The following is a 19113-nucleotide window of genomic DNA, read 5'->3' as shown; positions in this document are numbered from 1 at the left end:
ACTATAATTATTTTTACTTACACGATATAACCATAAAATATTACCAGATCATGGCAATAAAATGTAGAGTACTAAATCTGTTTATAAATCCATCTAGTTTACTATTGAAATTCAACTTTGTAGAATTCATAAGAGTAATAGAAGATGTCGCTTCTGTGCGCTACCGCTTGATATGTTGATGTTGTGTGACGTATGTGCGCAGACGGGCTTTGCGGCGGGCGCGGGCCGAAGGCGCGGGCGCCGCCAGTACGCGCGCAGCCGCCGGCGCCGCCGCACGCGCCTATCATGCGCAGCTAGCGGCGCCAAGCCCATGGTGTACCCCGAGGCGTCCCGTTGGGGCGCGCCTGACGCCGCGCTCGCCCTCTACGATGACGTCTACCGAGGTCAGCTGACTCCCAACCACACCGCTAAGCGAACTTCCTTTGTTTCTATGTCGTAAGCCCACCCCTCTAACTATACCCTATATCATTGTATCCTCCCGCTTGTTGCCATCTGTTTAATATTTGCAATATTATACTTGTTTACAAGGGCTCTAATCGAGTTTTCCACTTCAAATTTTAGCAAAAATCACAAACAGACATTTGTAAACAAGGAACAAAGCCCGATTCCGGCCTTTGTTTACGTTCAAACAATCCACTTAATTTTCAAGCACATACTCCAACTGTATAATATAACATCACCATGCGCATTATGCCAGTTATATTTAAATTTGACCAGTCAATTTTCATGATAACGAGATAATTATGCACAGCGGTGCCATATGAGATCGGAGAGTTCAAAAGACCGCGATGATTAGCCAGTGAAAGTTTTGAAAAATTATTGCAGTGGTTTAAAAATTAACAAATTCAAACTCCTTTTTATGTTGGACTGAATGACTTTCACTTATAAATTTATTTTATTATTGCATATTAATTAAGTTGAGATTTCAATGATGATAAAACAGATTCATTTGTATTTACGAGTAGATGTACGTAAATCAAACAAAGTTCCGGGTAGTTAAATAACATAATCCAGTTTATAAATTACTACACTCACGATCTTAGAAGAGTTAGTTAGAAGTTCTAAACGTAGGTATTTAGGTAAGAGCTGCCATTTGCACGGTGTAATTGTTGAGAAATCCAACTAGAATGTAATTCCAACTATGTATCTATAGCTGAATACCTTTCGACATACTTAATTGAAACATGAACATAAACATCTCGACTGCAAAGGTATAGTGCACGTGTAGATAAGGATTGTCAGGTCTGGACTTGTACGGGCAGGTTTCCATCAAGTCCTTGGTGGTTTCATTGTCCTTATGTAGTAGTGGGTTTTAAAAAAAAGTGAAACTTGCGCGTTCTTTGTGGTTAGCTATTTTATGTCTGGCAAATAATAATTGTAAATTGCACTTTCGTGTTTTTTAAACTACGTACATTGAGGTTTTTCATTTTGCTTTAATTCTGATATTATCCGTAATCACTTATTACTTACCTATATACATACGCACACACAAACATTTCCCTAGCAAAATATCCATTCATCCACAATTATTTGAAAACTCTACTCCTTACATATACACGTACATCTGTCATCTTCTTCTATATTTTCCAATTACGCCTTCCAGTTTTTGTCCAAACTAATATTATAAATGCAAAAATAACTCTGTCTGACACGTTTTCACACCTAAACCGCTGAACCAATATTGATTAATTTTGGTATAGAAAGAGATAGGACCTAGGAGAAGGACAAATGCTACTTTTTGTCACAAAAATAAATCTAGTAATTTTGTTTTGTAACAGTAGAGCTCCTTATGAAAGAGTTAGTTCAGGGAAGTGCTGACACCTTGCCTATTTTTGCCGCCAAGCAGCAATGTCAGCATTACCGTGTTCCAATTTTGAGGAGTAACTGTGGTGGTGAAATTACAGGCACATGGGACTTGTCAACTTATGTATCAGGGTGACGGGCGCAGTGGTAGCGACCCTCAGTAGGGCTAGCACGATAGACCTCGACTTACGCGAGAGCGACAGAGAAGCGCGACATATTGCTATTTTCTATTATTAAGTCGCTCCTATGCTAGCCTTACAGATCAATTGCGATGTAAAGCTCTGAGTGACAATGCAATTGTTATGGACAGGTGTGTAGTTTACCATCAGGCGCACGACTTGTTCGTCCCGTCACTTGATATTATAAAATGTTATAAATGTTAAATAGGGTGAAATAGGGGATAAAAGTTTACATGGACCAATAAAACAATGAAAATTAGTAGCCACTAGAAGTACTCTACTCAGACGAAGTCGCGAACAGCAGCTAGTAAATGAATTAAAATGCTTTTATTGCAACCATGGTACCAAAAATAGAACTCACATGAAATTATAGAATCACATAACATGGCAGGGCACAGCAAAATGTACTTAAATCTAGTTGGCCTTGTATAATATTATTTACCAGTAAAATCTATTTCAACTAAATAAAATGTTGTGTGTTAAGAATTAAGAATCTATACAACCTCAAATGGCTTTGGTTGATTCCGCTTAACCGTGAACTGTACCATATATACTTTTCAAATGTTTTTAATTTTGTTTCGTTTGTATTAAATACGGGAAAAATTAATTCGAGCTGAGGTACTTGCTACAAAAAGAGTACTTAATATGTGTGTTGCTTAAACACATTAAAATCTTTTGTTGTAGCTAAAACAGGATAATATGGTTTTTTTATTAGAAATGCCTTCAGATTGAAGGTAAATAAACTGTTTGGCTATTTTTTTTTATGCGATTGGGTATTTTATTATAAAATTGTGTAGAGACCTTTTTTAAATATTTCCAGTGGCTTTATATATTACCTGTTTACTTTTTTTATTTCATATTTATTTAGAAACTTTTGTACAATGTATATGTCAGTTCCATCGTATCCTAAACTATAGCTTACATGTCTGTAACAAATAGTAACAGTTTGCCCGTTACGTGTAGGGATTGTCTAGTACACAATTTATAGCACCTACGGATGTTCTGCCTATTTGCCTAACTGCCTCTGTGACCGAACGGTTACCATGCCGTACTGCCACGCAGAGATCCCAGGTTCGATTCCCGGCCCGGGAGAAACATTTCTATGGCCTATATTTATTTTTCTCGTGGGTTTGGGTGTAATTTGTGGTTGTCTATGTGTGTTTCCATGACAACCGCGACTCAGAGTTTCGCTAGTGCGGGGCGATGTTGAGTGTGTGCGTTATTTACTTACACAGTTAGTATTATTCTAACATTGCATTATTTTAGTATTATTCTTACATTACATTACTTACATTCTGACACCATACTGATTCTCTATTCAGAATAACAACCTTTTTACCGGCGCTACTTAGGACCTAGCAAAATCATCAGCGTAGTTGTACTGAACTGCGGCATAATGCCGAGTTTTTGCAGACATAGTACACTCAACTCCACACTCAGACATAATATAACACACACGCAAACCTAGCCTTTTCTTATGTCTATCATTGTCCCTATGTCAAAAGCTTATTTGTAATATACTATTATTCAGCAAATTAACAAGCTATCTATCTATGAATTATATCTACCTATATATTATAATTAAATATTAGTACAGGTTATTAACTTTTCCATATATTACAAGGTCTATTATATTTTTGTTATACGATTATGGGAAAATATAGATATTGCACCAATTGTTATTTATTACGACGGAGATTCGAATAAAAATGTATAGAAAACACGTTCAGTGTTCATTCAATATTTTGTCGAACAAAGTCGCCTGTGGGCACCATTGGGATCTATTTGTTGTCTACACAGATTGTCTATGTCGAACGTGCCCAATGTGGTCTTGATGTCCCACTGTGCAGTATTATGTTTTATATAGACAACTCCCATCATTATTAACTATCTATGTACTAAAATATCTTTTAATCCTGAATTTTTTTACTTAATTACTACTACTTATATTATTACTACTTTACTACTTTATTAATACTTTAATTTACTTTTACTAGAACTAACTGGATTTTTTTTTATTATATCAATTAATGGGACGAAGAAGTCGTGTGCCAGGTATTAAGCAATACGTCTGTCCATAAAAGTTACAGTGCCACTCAGAATTTTAAATCGCAAAGATTTGAAGGGGCGCCTCCAATGCGCCTGTCATCCTGAGACATAAGTTGACAAGTCCCATGTGCCTATAATTTCACCAGCACTCTTATCCTTCAAAACCGGAATGCAGTAATATTCACATTACTGCTTGACGGGAGAAATAAGTAAGGTGAACGTAAGATGAACTCTTTCGCAAGGAGCTCTACTGCTACTTGAACTTCAAAATATGTATTTGTAATATAATAATAATATTTGACAAAATACGTGGAGAATTTTAGGCAAGCCCTTGGGAATCGAGTTATAAGGACGCCTCGCCACTGATACTGTGATATTTAAATCCAGATAAGTAATATCAATCGTTCCAGTCTTTTTAGACGAAGTAACTTTTTGAGTGAATTTTCACAAGTCGTAGAAAGCTGATTTAGTTAATACCTCCGTTCTTTATAAAAGTTTTGGGTTAATCTATTTTTTAATAAATAATTGAGCAGTATAAAAGCATCGTTTGCAAAGTATCCCTCCAAACGACTTACCTTTGATAATGCTACGAGTGTAACGTATGTATATTGCATCCATTTGCTACTATATCTTCATACCATAAATGGCGACCTACTTCTGAAGTCTCGAAGAGCTGGTACATATTTGGTGGTTGCATACCGACCGTGAAAAAGTGTTTATGGTTTCGTGCACCAAGTGATCCCGGTAGGAATTTAGGAAATGGACTTTTGTGCATTCTTGGGGTCTATTCCCGTTCTCCGTCCTAAACAATTAGTCAAATAAGTAATACTCGACCAAATAAAAAAAGACAATGTCAAGTATGAAGCTTCATTTGCATCATGCGTCTTGTAATTTGATCGAATATTCTTATTTGACAATAATTGTTTCGGACGAATGTCGGACGGTCCCTTGTCTGAGTTGTTCTGTGTCGCACCTCGGAGTGAATTCCGTTGCTCTGGTACTTACGGTACAGGGGTTTCTCTTGTTTGAGACCAGGTAATTGGTATGGTTATCTGAGACGTTATTACTATTTTTATCAAATAGGGGATTTGACAAGAGGATAATGTATAATTATTTTCAATAAATTACCAAATAAAATTAAAGCTCATATGGCCCAGTCATCGAAATATTAATGCAAACCACCCTATTTTTTCACTATAGTTACAATAGTTATTAATTAAACATCTTATTTTTAATTTTACAAAGAAAACATTCCAATGTACGCTACATTAAGTTTTACAAATTATTTTATTAAATGAATTTTTTTATTAAGTGCAATTTATTACTAATTAATAATAGAAATTAGAATAAACTAAAACATATTAATTAGTACTGCAGTCTTATCTCTGTTTGGGATTTTACATTAGAGGAAATACTGGAGCTCAAACTGGTGGTACACGGGTCTCAGATTTCTCAGTTCCTAAGACCCGTGAAATGTAACATCCCCTGGATGCAGGAGTTTACAAGCTTAATTACATAAACACTCAGTGTACATTACAATGCAAATATCTCATTCAAATCTGGCGCTATATATGTTCATTATGACCGTAAGTTATCTAGAAAAAAAACGTACTTCGTATAAAACTGATGTTTGTTTTGTGTTAAACTTGCTTGAGAAAGAAGCATTTATTGATTGGGCATTTTGCGCTTGTCCCATTGTAGCTGGGTATTAGGTTAATTTGAAATTGTCAAAATTGTCTTTGACTCATTACTTCTGTAGTAAGTAATAAATAATTGTAATAGAATTTAAAAACGCTGATTTATATTAATTTGAAATGTAATTAACAGGTAGGGACAAAACATGAATTTCCACCAGTTTGTAGGTACGTTGAATACAACGTACCTAATCTTACTTAAGTAAAATGAAGTTAGTAGCAATAGAGTTCCTTGTGAAAGAATTGATCTAGGGAAGTACTTCCACCAACCTATTTCTACCGCCAAACAGTAATCTGAGCTTTAATGTGTTTCTGTTTTAAAGGCAACCTTACGCTGATGAAATTACATGCACATGGGTCTTGTCAATTTGTGTCTCAGGGTGACAGTCGCTGCGGCCGTGTCCCTTAAATCTTTGCTATTTAAAGCTCTGAGTGGCACTGCAACTGTAATTGCTCTGCATAAAAAAAATGTACTCTATTATGTTCTAGAGATTTGATACAAAAGTAACATAATTTGAAATATATATTAGTTACAAATCTTCAAATTTCGGTTTACACTGAATTTGTTAGTTATTTTCACCTAAAACTGTGTAATTTCCTTATGTTCCTAAGTGTTTGTAGCTTTATGTTTAATATTTCATTAAGGGGCATGGGCAGTAAATTGTAGTTAATCGTACATCGTAAAAGGTACGCTTATAAAGTTTATCGAGGCAGGACAACATGAGCATTATAAGGAGTCAGGGTTGACTAATATATTAGTCAAACAGTCATATAAATTATCCGATCTTGAACTAGACAGTTCCATATACCATGAGTACAGTCAAAGGGATGTACAATTTGACACTTTAGACTGTGTAAAGATGTAATCGCAAGCGGTGTAGAGTTGAATTGGACGTAGTTAAACAAAAATGATCCAATCAATGCACATCACTTTCGAGATGTGGCAGTTTGAAGTTTAAAAATGTTTCTCACTGTTGTTTTATTTTCAAAACTTATGTCATGTAACTCCAGAGATATTTATTTAAATACATATATATATATATATATATATATATGTTGTAGTTTTTTTTGCTGACCTAAGAGGTTAGACTTTAGGAACCGTTTGGTACATATAACTAATTTTTGGATAATTTTGTGGATTGAATCCTTTTTGCTTAACTACGTCCAATTTAAAACATAAGTATTATTAGTAGTACTAGTATTGCGTAATTTTCCAAAAAATAGCAAATAGTGGAAATTTTTCCGGAAAAATTCGCGAACAATTGGAAAAATAATCTCGTAACTTTATAAAAAAATTGTCACGTTGTTCTTTCTTTTTATCGTTTAATTTATTATAATTTTTATTGCCAATAGATTTGAGTTACTACCATGCAGTTTCAGTTTTGATCCTGTCAATAAAGCTATATTATTTTTAAATTATTCCGAGGAAACGTGCCTATAACACTTTGGTCAGAAACAATTTGGAAAAGTTCGCTTTCTAAATTTGGCCCTGCCGCAAACCTAGGCGTTGGTAGATGACGTCAACAAAGTGACATAGGAATTGAAACTATTTTTTGGATCTAAATTGCGTATGTTTGTTTTTATGAATCAGAGGCCCTTTATAGGTCCCGACTGACTGTTGATTTAGATACGAGAAAATCGTCTCGTTTCCTATATAATCGCGAACCTAAGTCGGTAACCATGTCCCGTTAAAGGAAGTAACATTGACATAATTATCTTCTTCTTTTTGCTTATCAGCAATACCGTTTTTGAATATCGCCATGCAACTTAGATTTTTGACTGGTGTCATTTTTTACTTAACGTCTGTATTGAGTATGCCCAAAGAAGTAAAATAAGGCGATTTGCCTTTTCAAGTCAATCCAAAATTATTTTATTTCACATTGAATACACCCCGCTACAGGCGCCCAATTTTATTCATCTAATTCAGTCCAATCTTTTATTGTATTTTTACCATTGACTTACAAATAAATGGACGACGGGTCTAATACAAAAACCACGAAAAAAAGTCCCAAGTCAACCTATTCGAAATTTAAATTGTAATGTCATCGCAGTATCGCGCTGTCAGTCGAACAAATGAAGACTAAAGCGGAGTTTGGCGCTCTGTATACGATTTTAGCGCCTTACAAGTGCGGACACTTTTTAGCGCGGACCCGACGTCCATATAATTCTAAGTCAATGATTTTTACACATTGCTTTTCTAATAAAGTTACATAATAAATAATAAGAACGTGCAAAACAATCGTACCAATTAGGTAATAGGCTCTCAAACTAAGGAATTCCTTACACATACTATGAATATTTTTTCTTTTTTTTTATGATATTTATTAAGTGATGGAACGAACAAGTCGTGCGCTTTATAGCAAGCGACACGCCTGTCCATAACAGTTACGGTGCCACTCAAAGCTTTAAATTGCACAGATCTGAAGTGCACTGCCTCTCCCTGAGACTTAAGTTGAAAAGTCATGTGCCTGTAATTTCAACAGCACGCTTACCCTTCAAAACCAGAACGCGGTAATGCTCTCATTACTGCTTGGCGGCAGATATAGGTAAGGTCACAGTACTTCCTTAGACGAACTCTTTCACAAGGAGCTCTACTGCTATTAAAATATCCGCAACAGAATTCACTCCAAGGCGTTACCCAGAACTTCCAAACCAGAGCCAATTTCGAAAGTCAATTTTCCATCGCGCCGTGGACCTCCTCATCCCGAACCCGTAATGCAAACCGTTAAGGCATCAAAGTCGTTATCACATAAAAAGAATATTTAAATGAATAATAAAACCATGTCAAATGGCCTGATGCCAACCCTGGCGTTATCGCGCAGGTATCTATCTCTGTTTTATATTTTATACGTTAATCTATCATAAACTAGATTCTTTGAAAAGGCGACCGTTTCGCTTGACTCGTTTGTTTATGAGTGACGCTGCGACGATTAATCTTTTTTAATGCGAATTCTAAAAATATATAGGAAGAAAGAGTCCGCAACGAGGTCTATGACTGAGATACACCTATGAAATACACAGCCTTCGCTGATATTCTGCCATAGCCCGTTATGGTTAGGAACATACTTAAAAACCACTTTTTGTAATGGAAAGTCTACCTAATTAGCAAAGCAAAATGATATATAAGGAGGTATTGGTGTACAAGATGCCAGAGACAAACATATCATCATCATCAACCAATTTATACATCCTACTACTGGGCATCTCCTCTCACGCGAGGGCTTAGGTCACAGTCCGCCACGCTGGTCAAATGCGAGTTGGGGTCTTCATACACGTTTTCCGAGGGTTATGAACCTTCTTCGTCGTACAGGTTTTCCGTCACCGAATAGCGCATGGTAAATTTCAAATTAAATTTCGCACATAAATTTCGAGAAACTCAGAGGTGCGAGACCGGATTTGAATCCACGCCCTCTAGTTGAGAGGCGGTAAGTGAAACTACTAGGCTACCACGGCTTGTTATTTAGAACCAAACATTATTAAAAAAATATAACTAGTTGACTAGTTGTCACTGTTTTTTTAACCGACTTCAAAAAAGGAGGAGGTTCTCAATTCGACTGTATGTTTTTTTTCTGAATGTATGTTACGCGATAACTCCGGTATTTGTGAACGGATTTCCACAGTGGTCACATTTAATTTTGAAGAAAATCATCCACCTCTCAGGATAGCTGTTCACGCATGAAGATTCATTTTTATAAATAGCGCCTAAATGTTATTGGAGCAATTATTTTAATTGTTGATTTTGCTATTCTCCAATTCAAGGCGTTATTCTCTCAATATACTTTGAGTAGTGAGAACCGATTTTAATTATCTCCTGTGTCAAGTCCCGTATAGTGGCGAACTAGGGGATGAATCCGGGTTTGCGCACTTTCCGGTAACTGATTTCAATAAAACTTGGTAATATATAATTATATGTAATTCCACGTACTTTTGAGGTCGGTTTTTTTAGTACTCCGTACTGAGATTATTATTTTTAGTTTATTGGTTTACTAACAGTTATTACAATGTCACATTCTATAAATAAAATTGGGTGTAAGTCTTATCTAAATTGCACAACTAATTATGTGTGAATGCAGCTTGCGAAAACAGAGTAAATGTAAATTAAGTTGAATTTAAAAACATTAACTTACATTTAAAAAACAGGTAATACAAACATAAACAATAAATGCAAGTGAAAAATGGTCTCAAACAGTATCAAACTAGATGTTACCGCCTTCTGGCTATGTAATTGTCTGTAAGCAATAAATCGTAAATTTTCAATCCTTAGGTACATACATCATGTAAATCTTTAAACAGATTTTCTCCCAAAACTTAGTAAAATAATGTTATACACGTGCACTAGGGAAACCCTGCATCGCGGGTGCAATGTATACACATACAACCATAAATGGGTGTACCATATTCACGAGAGAAAGAAATGCATGACATACAAATATTTCTCTCGGTCCGGGAATCGAACCCGGGACCTCTGTGTGGCAGACCAGAGTGGTAACCGTTAATACTGAAACAAAACACTTTGTTGAAACCTGCGTGTCAAAAAAGACTAAAAGATTTTCAAGAAGAAAATAAAATATAAATTTTTGCGATAGCCCGGGAACATCTCAACTATACAGCGTACTATATATAGCCCTTGACAGAGATCCATTTCTACCGCTAGGGCGTATAATGAAATAAAAACGTGTATTATTGAAACAATAATTTCTTAAATACGTGTTTATTTAAAATATATGCTTTTAAAATATATTTCTCATAGCTTAATGCGTTACGCAGCTAATACTTAAAACAAGATTCTAATAACTTCTACATTTGACGAAATGCAACTTTACATTGTAAATGTCTTACTGATGGTCACTGGTATCTGGTCATTGTCTGAAAATGTTTAAATGATAGATTTCCAAAATCTATTTCAGAAAAAAGGAAATACTAAAATATAGTGGCTTAGTTGGCATAGCGTCTGACACGGTTTGCTAGAACACGTCGGTTCGAATCCGGCAGGATCGAAGATATTTTTCCTAGGTGTTCGATCTTTGTATTAACAATTGTAACAAACTAGTGGAGTAATTTCCCACAAAATAATTGAATATCAATTCAATAAAAATGTAATTACAGTTAATGGCGACATCTCTAGCCAGGGCTGGCAACTGTAAAGTTACCTCACTGGGTGACGGAATACTTTCCTAGATTTCTCATAGATAGCGCTACGGCTAAAAAGTCGATGAAAACCAAGTACAAATATCCGGCAACAAGCACATAGAGGAATTCGTGAGGTCCGCTGGTTCGTTCCGTGGCTTAGTTGGCATAGCGTCTGACACGGAATGCTAGAAGACTACGATTTGAATCTCGCCGGATCGAAGGAATTTTTTCTAGGCTTTTGTATTAATAATTATGACAAAAACAAAATTAAAAAATATATTTTTGTTGTGGAAAATTAATCTTTCCATAAGGATTTTTTTCCATGACCCAACACTGGTTTCAGGCCTCCGTCCATCACACTTAATGCGAGTTACGAACATCACACTTCTCTGTAAAGTTTTGTTGAAATTCGGTGACCATGTCACAGAGAGAAAAACTAAATTGCACATGAGTCGGATGTAATCTAACCTAACCAAAGTACCGGCTTACTACGTAATATAAGAAAACGCTGGTGAGAATCCGACGCACTTACTCTGCTACTTTCCTAAAAATCATGCAAGAGAAAACCCTTACCGTGACCTGGTATGTTTATCCATTAAAACCATGATATATTGCAGTAAAACTATAAAGGAAAGGGGTCAGCTATTTTAGAGTAGCTATAAACAATTATTTTTACGTGCCACTGGCACTAAAACGTGGAAATAATTATGATGCTGAAAACGCTTAATGAAAAATTCGATTAATATCGAGATTAGTGAGTGAATTTCGTTGCTCTGAAATTCAGTACAAGAGGGTAATTGGTGTGGTTTTATAATACAGAAAGTAAAGTCGGAATGTATATAATATTTATCGAAAGGACCTCGTGACCCTGCGTATGTTAGCCTTACGTATTGAACAACGAGATGATGAACCAACGGATTAAGACAAACAATAAAACTGCCTCAGTGGCCGAATGGTTACTATGCTGGACTGCCACACAGAGGTCCAATACAATTGCTTACCTCGTGAGTTTGGATGTAGTTTATGGATGTCTATATGTATGTCCATGGCACCCGCGATACAAGGTTTCCCTAGGCGGGGCTATGAATGTTCAAAAAAATATATATATTATTACATCCATTTCAATGTAATAATGATGATGGGCAAGGTAGAACGATAATAAAAATGTTACGCTGTGGCAATGAATGAATAAAAAAAATATTGAAATCGACAGGGTAACTAAATGAAAATAAGATAGAGCAACTCAAATTACTTTAAGGAAGTGAGACCCCAAACAGAGGTTTTTACGATATACGTAAAAAATACCAATTTAACTTGTTTATTTAATTGATAATGAAAACAGAAGAGGTAGTAGTGAAATATGGGACCCAAAATACTATAAAACTAAACTTTCCTCGATACAAAAATAACAAAGTATAGCAATATTTTTTAATTTTTTAAAACATTCACGACGGATACTTCAGTATCATTCGATTGTTATCAAAGATATTTCAATGAAATTTTCTCTCCCGCGTTCCGTAATGAATACCTCAGGGGACTATGAGCTTATTTTGCAGTAAGAGTGTATATTTTATTTGTAAAAGGCAAATGTTTAAATATCGTGCAATGAATTTCTCCGCGTCTACCACTATATTTCAGCCTACGCAACGACGATACCATTTAGAAATGCACATTACCGTACGATTTTTTTGAAGATCGATTCAATTGTATACTGTCTAGCGGTTTTTTAATCGATTCATTTCAATGCGATTTTTAAGCGAATCGGTTCAAAATCGGCGAATGACATCGTCTAGAACGTATTCATAATTTAAACAAAAATCTCATCTTATTAATGATTTCGTCAAGTCCAGAAACGGATAATAAAGAGGAGGACACGGTTTGGATATTAAGTTATATGACATTATTATTGAAAAGTTTAGTTAGATGTAAAAGATTGGCATCTGTGAAAAGCAAAAAAATATTTACATTTTTATTATGGCAACTAAATTATGTAATAAAGGTGTTTTATTTATTACAAATTTTGAAAGTCTTACGTAAATTTTTACGTAATTTTTTTTACAGAAGTATACGTTTTAGAAATTTGTAAAATTATGCTATTGAATAATACATAGCACAACATATACGTATGCGTATCTATTTTGCAAATCTTAAGATTGCGTGACGGATGCCCAATTTGGATAAAATCGCATCGATAATTGCATCAATTCGTCAAGCCATAATGGCTCATGCAACCGATGCTGTAGGCTACATAATCAACTTTTACATATGACCATGTTTTTTTTTGTGATAAAAAGTCTATGCAACAAATTACGACTGCGAAATATTTAAGTGACGTGTTTCATGTTATATTCTCCTTCAACTTCAACTAAAAGTTTATGTAGCCACTGAGACCGCCTTGCAGATTACTGAGGGTAGTTATTATATAAATTAATCATATGTCATGGTACAGTTTGTACTAAAAATGTAAATAATTTCTAAAGTTTTTTTGCTTGATTGCTTCGCATAGGAATAAATGTAGTACATTAGTTTTTTCAAACAAACCAACATTTCCGGCTCTTTACATTTAAAAAAAAATCTCCTCAATAATTCGTGGAATTACATCTATTTTCCAAGTTATATTAAAATCGGTTACCGGAACCTAAACTATACCTTTTTTTTTTTTTTTTTCCTTAAACCGGAACCAACCTAAAACTTTCCTAAACCGGATTCATCCCCTAGTTTGCCGTTGTTAGAGGTGGAATTTTTATCTAATTTAAATGAGACCAGTACTGAGGTACCGTCTTTCCAACAAAAAAGAATCATCAAAATCGGTTCACAAGTCGAATGTCGAATTGTGAACCTCCTCCTTTTTTTGAAGTCGATTAAAAATGGTGGAAAGTGACGATGAGGTCGACGATGGAGCAGGCGCACCTGAATTAACCTATTCACTCACGCATTGAAAAGGCCCGAGTTATAGCGTTCAGGAAATAAGTCTGCAAGCAGGGAATTTCTCTTTATAGACGTTCGCCGTATAAATGTGGAAGCGTTACGCTTGGAATATCCATAATATAGGGGTGGACCTGCCTACGTCTAGTCCCCGGATAATGAAGGAAAAGGTGCAATTCTAATCAATCAAAAATCTAATCAATTTAATTTTGAATTCTAAATAATAACATTGCGATAACCGGGAGACCGGCTACTTCTACTTCGACTACTTCCGCCAAAAAGTTAGCAATGCAAAAGAGTAAAATTGCAGCCTCCCGACGCAACACCCCAAGGCGCGGTCGTCGGTAAACTTTCTGCTTTTAAATAATTAAGAAGAAATATATATAGATTATATATTCTATATATATTTTATTATTTATATTAGTAAATAAATTATAACTTTTGTAAAGATTTGGACTTATTCTCCCATAGTCGCTATACTTATTTAAATATTAGTAAGGAGAAGCTGAATATGTTGGATATTTAAGAATCTCATTGTTTTTATATACGTGTAACATGATTTTTTGCTATTGTTTTTAAGTGCAAATTTTTTATTATTATTATGTTTAATAACCTGTTAATTTGTAAGTACTTATTTATTTTGCAAATGCCGTGCTTGGCTGTCATAGGAATACAAATTTACTACTATTATAATGCATGTTAACTTTAAGCGTCTTCCCAGTTTGTATTCTGTAGCTTTGCCAAAAATAAATAAATAAATAAATAAATAATACCGTTTCCTAGGTTTATCTTACTGGGAATCGAATCGGTGACCTTTTTATCTAACGCCTACAGTGCTAACCACTAGGCAAGCGAGGTCATCATACTAAAAGCATAAAACCATCTACATCTAAATTAGGGAATAAAACGTTATGAAGATTTCAAATTGTTAAAATATTTAGAAAAAATATGATATTATTAAATGGATAATTTTCGGATTAGTTTCCTGTACCTAATTTCGGTGGCAATTTTTATTATTTAAGTATTCGAGTACATTAAAATAATATTTCAGGATACTACACTCATATATTGCATATTTAATTTGATTGATATTTATCTGCATAAAAATATGTTTTACAAAAGGTGGTACCTATATTGTTACAGTTTCCATATTTTACCAAAACTGGCATGCAAATTTTATTTTTTACAAATTGAATAAGTAAAAGCTAATTCTATTAATGTAACTAGAGTTATTAATTATACATGTTATAAGTAATTGTAAGTTATTGTCATGTCATGCAGAAGTAAAATAAAAAATAATATAATAAATTCATGTCACTGTAGGTGAAATCAATTATTTAGTCAAATTTGAAGAGCTTTATTTGAAAAGAAGTCTGTAATGGAGTAGAATTTTTTATCACCCAGCCATGACATAATCTTACGTTTAAATAAATGATTATTATTTATACCTTTTATATTAGAGGGTAAAGTACTATATATTTTCACACACATGGCACCACTTTGTCTCTGGTAGTAACTGAACTTGGTACTATTGCGATTTACTAATCTGTAAATAATACGTCATAATAAAATTCTACAATATTCAAATAATAAAAATTGAAAATTACCAGATTATTAAAAATGGAACATACCAAAAACAAGCTTGATCTTTATTTCCTTTACTACTTGCGTGTGAACACGTCCAAGTACATAATTAATTGTGACTCATTGATAGCCCGAGCCAGACAAACGCAATCATTGGGTATTGACCCATAAAACAGGTCTACTTCTGTCAGAAACCATTTTTTTGCCACGCAACATTAATATCTTTGAATGATCCTTAATGTTTATTCTACCTGGTTTACTACGTTGGTATTTTGCTAAATTGTTTCTTAGTTCTTCCTTATTTTTGCAATTTCTGTTTTTATTGGATAACATCACATGCGTTGCTCTGATTCCAAGGTAACTAAAGCACTTGTGTTATGTAAATCGGAAACAACAACGGTACCACAAACACCCAGCCCCCGAGACAACATAGAAAATTTAGTTTTTCACATTGACCCGGCCAGGAATCGAACGCGGAACCTCAGAGATAGCGAGACTATGAAAGCCGGTGTGCGAGCCAGTCATCTACGGAGGTCTTCAATTCTAAGTAAATACAAAATCGAAATTTCTTAGGTAGTTGCCATTGACTTACAAATAAATGGACGACGGGTCTAATACAAAAACCACGAAAAAAATGTCCCAAGTCAACCTATTCGAAATTTAAATTGTAATGTCATCGCAGTATCGCGCTGTCAGTCGAACAAATGAAGACTAAAGCGGAGTTTGGCGCTCTGTATACGATTTTAGCGCCTTACAAGTGCGGACACTTTTTAGCGCGGACCCGACGTCCATATAATTGTAAGTCAATGGTAGTTGCACCATTTTTAGAAACAATTATTTTTATTACACAATATCATTAACAACAAGCGGTGTTAGCCTTGTAACTAAGCTCATTTGATTGTTCAACGGTTCGGAATCAGAAATTTGCTACGGTTTTTGGTAGCATTAAAGATTCTTGTGAAAGAGTTCATCCAGGGTAGTACTGCCACCTTACCTATTTCTGCCGCCAAGCAGTAATGTCAGCATTACTATGTTCCGGTTTTGTAGGGCAAGGGTGCTGGCTAAATTACAAGCACATGGGACTTGTCAACTTATGTCTCAGGGTGACGGGCGCAGTGGCAGTATCCTTCAGATCTTTGACCCCTCAGATTTAAAGCTCTGAATGCCACTGCAACTGTTATGGACAGGCAAGTAGCTTACCACTAGACACACGACTTGTTCGTCTTGTCACTTGATATTATACAAAAAAAGAATTACATGTATTTGTCAAGTTTTATTGCAATCCATGTTTGCCACCCTTCGAGGTGGAATATTTTTTCAAATCTAAATGGGACCAATACTGTGGTCTTTGAGATCTTTCCAACAAAAAAGAATCATCAAAATCGGTTCTCAAATGTTTCCGAAGTTATCGCCTAACATACATACGAAAAAAACTATCGAATAGAAAACCTCCTCCTTTTATTTTGAAGTCGGTTAAAAAGATAACAACTTTTACTATATTAAGTTTTTTATACAAAATGCTTAAGTGCTATATGCATTCCATTAGAGTATGAAATTTCACTTCAGTTCAAGAAGGTCTTCTCTCCTCTTGAATCACGACATGATTGGCGCTCTTTTCTCCTGCAATTAATATTTACTATCAGTAATTTTCGAAAAACAATTTTTTCAAAGGACTCGATACACGTCTTCAATATTCTGCAATTCAATAGATTTTTTAATTTTACTCTTTATTTATTTAGGGATTTTGATCGTTACTGAACATGTCAGCCCCGTTAGAAAAACAAAACTTCAAGGAAACACTTAATAAAATCCAGACAGATAAATCAAAATACTACCTAACCAAACATGTACACAAAATCTCCGCGACGCTACGTGTTGGCTCCGACAAAACAGATTGAAACCACCCAACATTATATGTACGAAAACAGCCTGTGCAAATAACCGCGCCCTGATAGGCTCCGTCCGAACACACTCCATGAGCAAATGATGTACATCTTCAGGAATCCCACACACTTCGCAATTCGGATGTATTCACCCTCCGCATCAAATACAAAAATTTGTTTAATGGAACGTGTCCGGATCGAAATTCAAAAGTGTATAAAATTCAATATAAGGTAAAAACCAAATAACTGCCACTTAGCCGAAACAATAAATGAAGACATTTCACGATGATAAAAAAGAAGAATTGAAATAAACTGCAAATGGTATCTCATGAAGGCGACTATATTTCTTTTTCCTTTTTGCAATCTCTGAAATTCCCTCCAAAGCGCTGCTCGTTGATTTAATCTTCAGTAATAGGTTACCTTTTCATTAATCAACTTTATGATTAAATCGACTGTAAAAAAGTATTTTTACAAGTTTATTTTAGTAAAAAGAATTATATAGTTAAAATGAAATGTTTTAATATTCGTATATAGCTAAAATTCAATTGTTCTTTGGTAAATTAAAAATAATAACGTACTTAAATTAAATTTTGTAGACACAAATAGTGCAGAATTATGGACTTGGATGTGGGGTTAGCCAGTATATTATGCTATTAGTGCTATTACATATACCCGCACTTAGTACTATCAAGTCGAATTTGATGCCCAGAGGAAGCTTCGCGCGGAACACACTCGGTGAGGACGTGGTAGATTATTTTAGTTTATTGCATATTTGCTTCATACATTAGTTTATCTTCACGGTTACTTACAAATTTTATGAAAACGAATTATGTAAAAAGATTTTTTCCCTCATTATGCTACATTACGTTCATTCGTGATAAAAATAGTTGTTTGTTTATTTAAATGAGGAGATCTGTGCGCTTCTTTACGAAAAAATCTGGCTTTGACGCTTTTCTGTGACGACCTCCGTAACCCAAGCGTTTACGGTAGACGTAGGAGGAGGTCCCGGTTTTGATTTCTGCTAGGACCTGTTTGAGAAACGACCTTTTCTACATTAGTTCTTGTCTGGGAATTAGGTTGTGAATTCCTTTGCTCTGGTACTCATAGTACAGTAAATTGGTGTGGCTTTCTGGAACATTATAATTAAATATACAAATTGTCAAATTCGCTAGCGAAAGTTAGGCCTCCGTTCAATACACTAGGGTCTACCTTACCATATAGAAAAGTGATTGTTTTTATATTTACGTGAGTTTGAGCGTACGTAGCTTTTTATTTTTATATAATATCAAGTGTCGTGTCGTGTCTTACGAAGTATAATTTACCAACAGCAAAAAGTTAGTATGTTTACTTTATAACATTGTATTATAAAATATAATGTTTTGTTTGAACGTTCACATATAACTTTGTACAACAGCTTAAATAAGGATTAGTGCACACTTCAAAACGTAGCTAAGAAACTAAACGAAAGTCAGCAAGTTGCAGATCTATTCGTGTTACGATTTCTCAATGAATTTTGCAGTTTGATGTCTCGCTTTATAATCGAATCAATCCGCTATCATGACATGAAATCATCAATACGTTGGCTCCGTAGACATTGTTATGATTATGGAATGACTATTTTTTTAATTTTTTTTAAGAAACCTCAAAAATAATCGCCATTAGGATGTTATTCTATAATGACCATAGATTTTGAAATTGTGATTCACCGCTGCTTCTGTGCTGCGTCGCAAAAAATAACTGACCAGTTTAAATCAACTTCTTTCGAAGTAATTGTTTCCTTTGACACTATTTTGTATACATATTTTTTGTTTTATTTATTAATTATTATTGTTTATATTAGTGACGACAATTTTATCTATTGGCATT

General features: G+C 34.7%; 1 protein-coding gene across 1 annotated transcript in view; it reads left to right on the top strand.

Annotated features, from left to right (window-relative positions):
• Positions 1 to 254: 254 nt before the first annotated feature.
• The window catches only part of LOC113230425 (protein limb expression 1 homolog), a 38352-nt gene continuing 19493 nt past the window's right edge, over positions 255 to 19113 (top strand). Inside the window, exon 1 of the mRNA XM_026464356.1 lies at positions 255 to 383. Coding sequence (XP_026320141.1) covers positions 311 to 383 — 73 coding nt within the window. The 5' untranslated portion in view covers positions 255 to 310. The remainder of the gene's footprint in view (positions 384 to 19113) is intronic.

Source organism: Hyposmocoma kahamanoa, unplaced genomic scaffold (genome assembly GCF_003589595.1).
Source record: "Hyposmocoma kahamanoa isolate Upper Pololo Valley unplaced genomic scaffold, ASM358959v1 63, whole genome shotgun sequence".
NCBI lineage: Eukaryota > Metazoa > Arthropoda > Insecta > Lepidoptera > Cosmopterigidae > Hyposmocoma > Hyposmocoma kahamanoa.
Note: the sequence above shows the minus strand (reverse complement) of the source record. Positions and strands in the feature narration are given on the sequence as shown.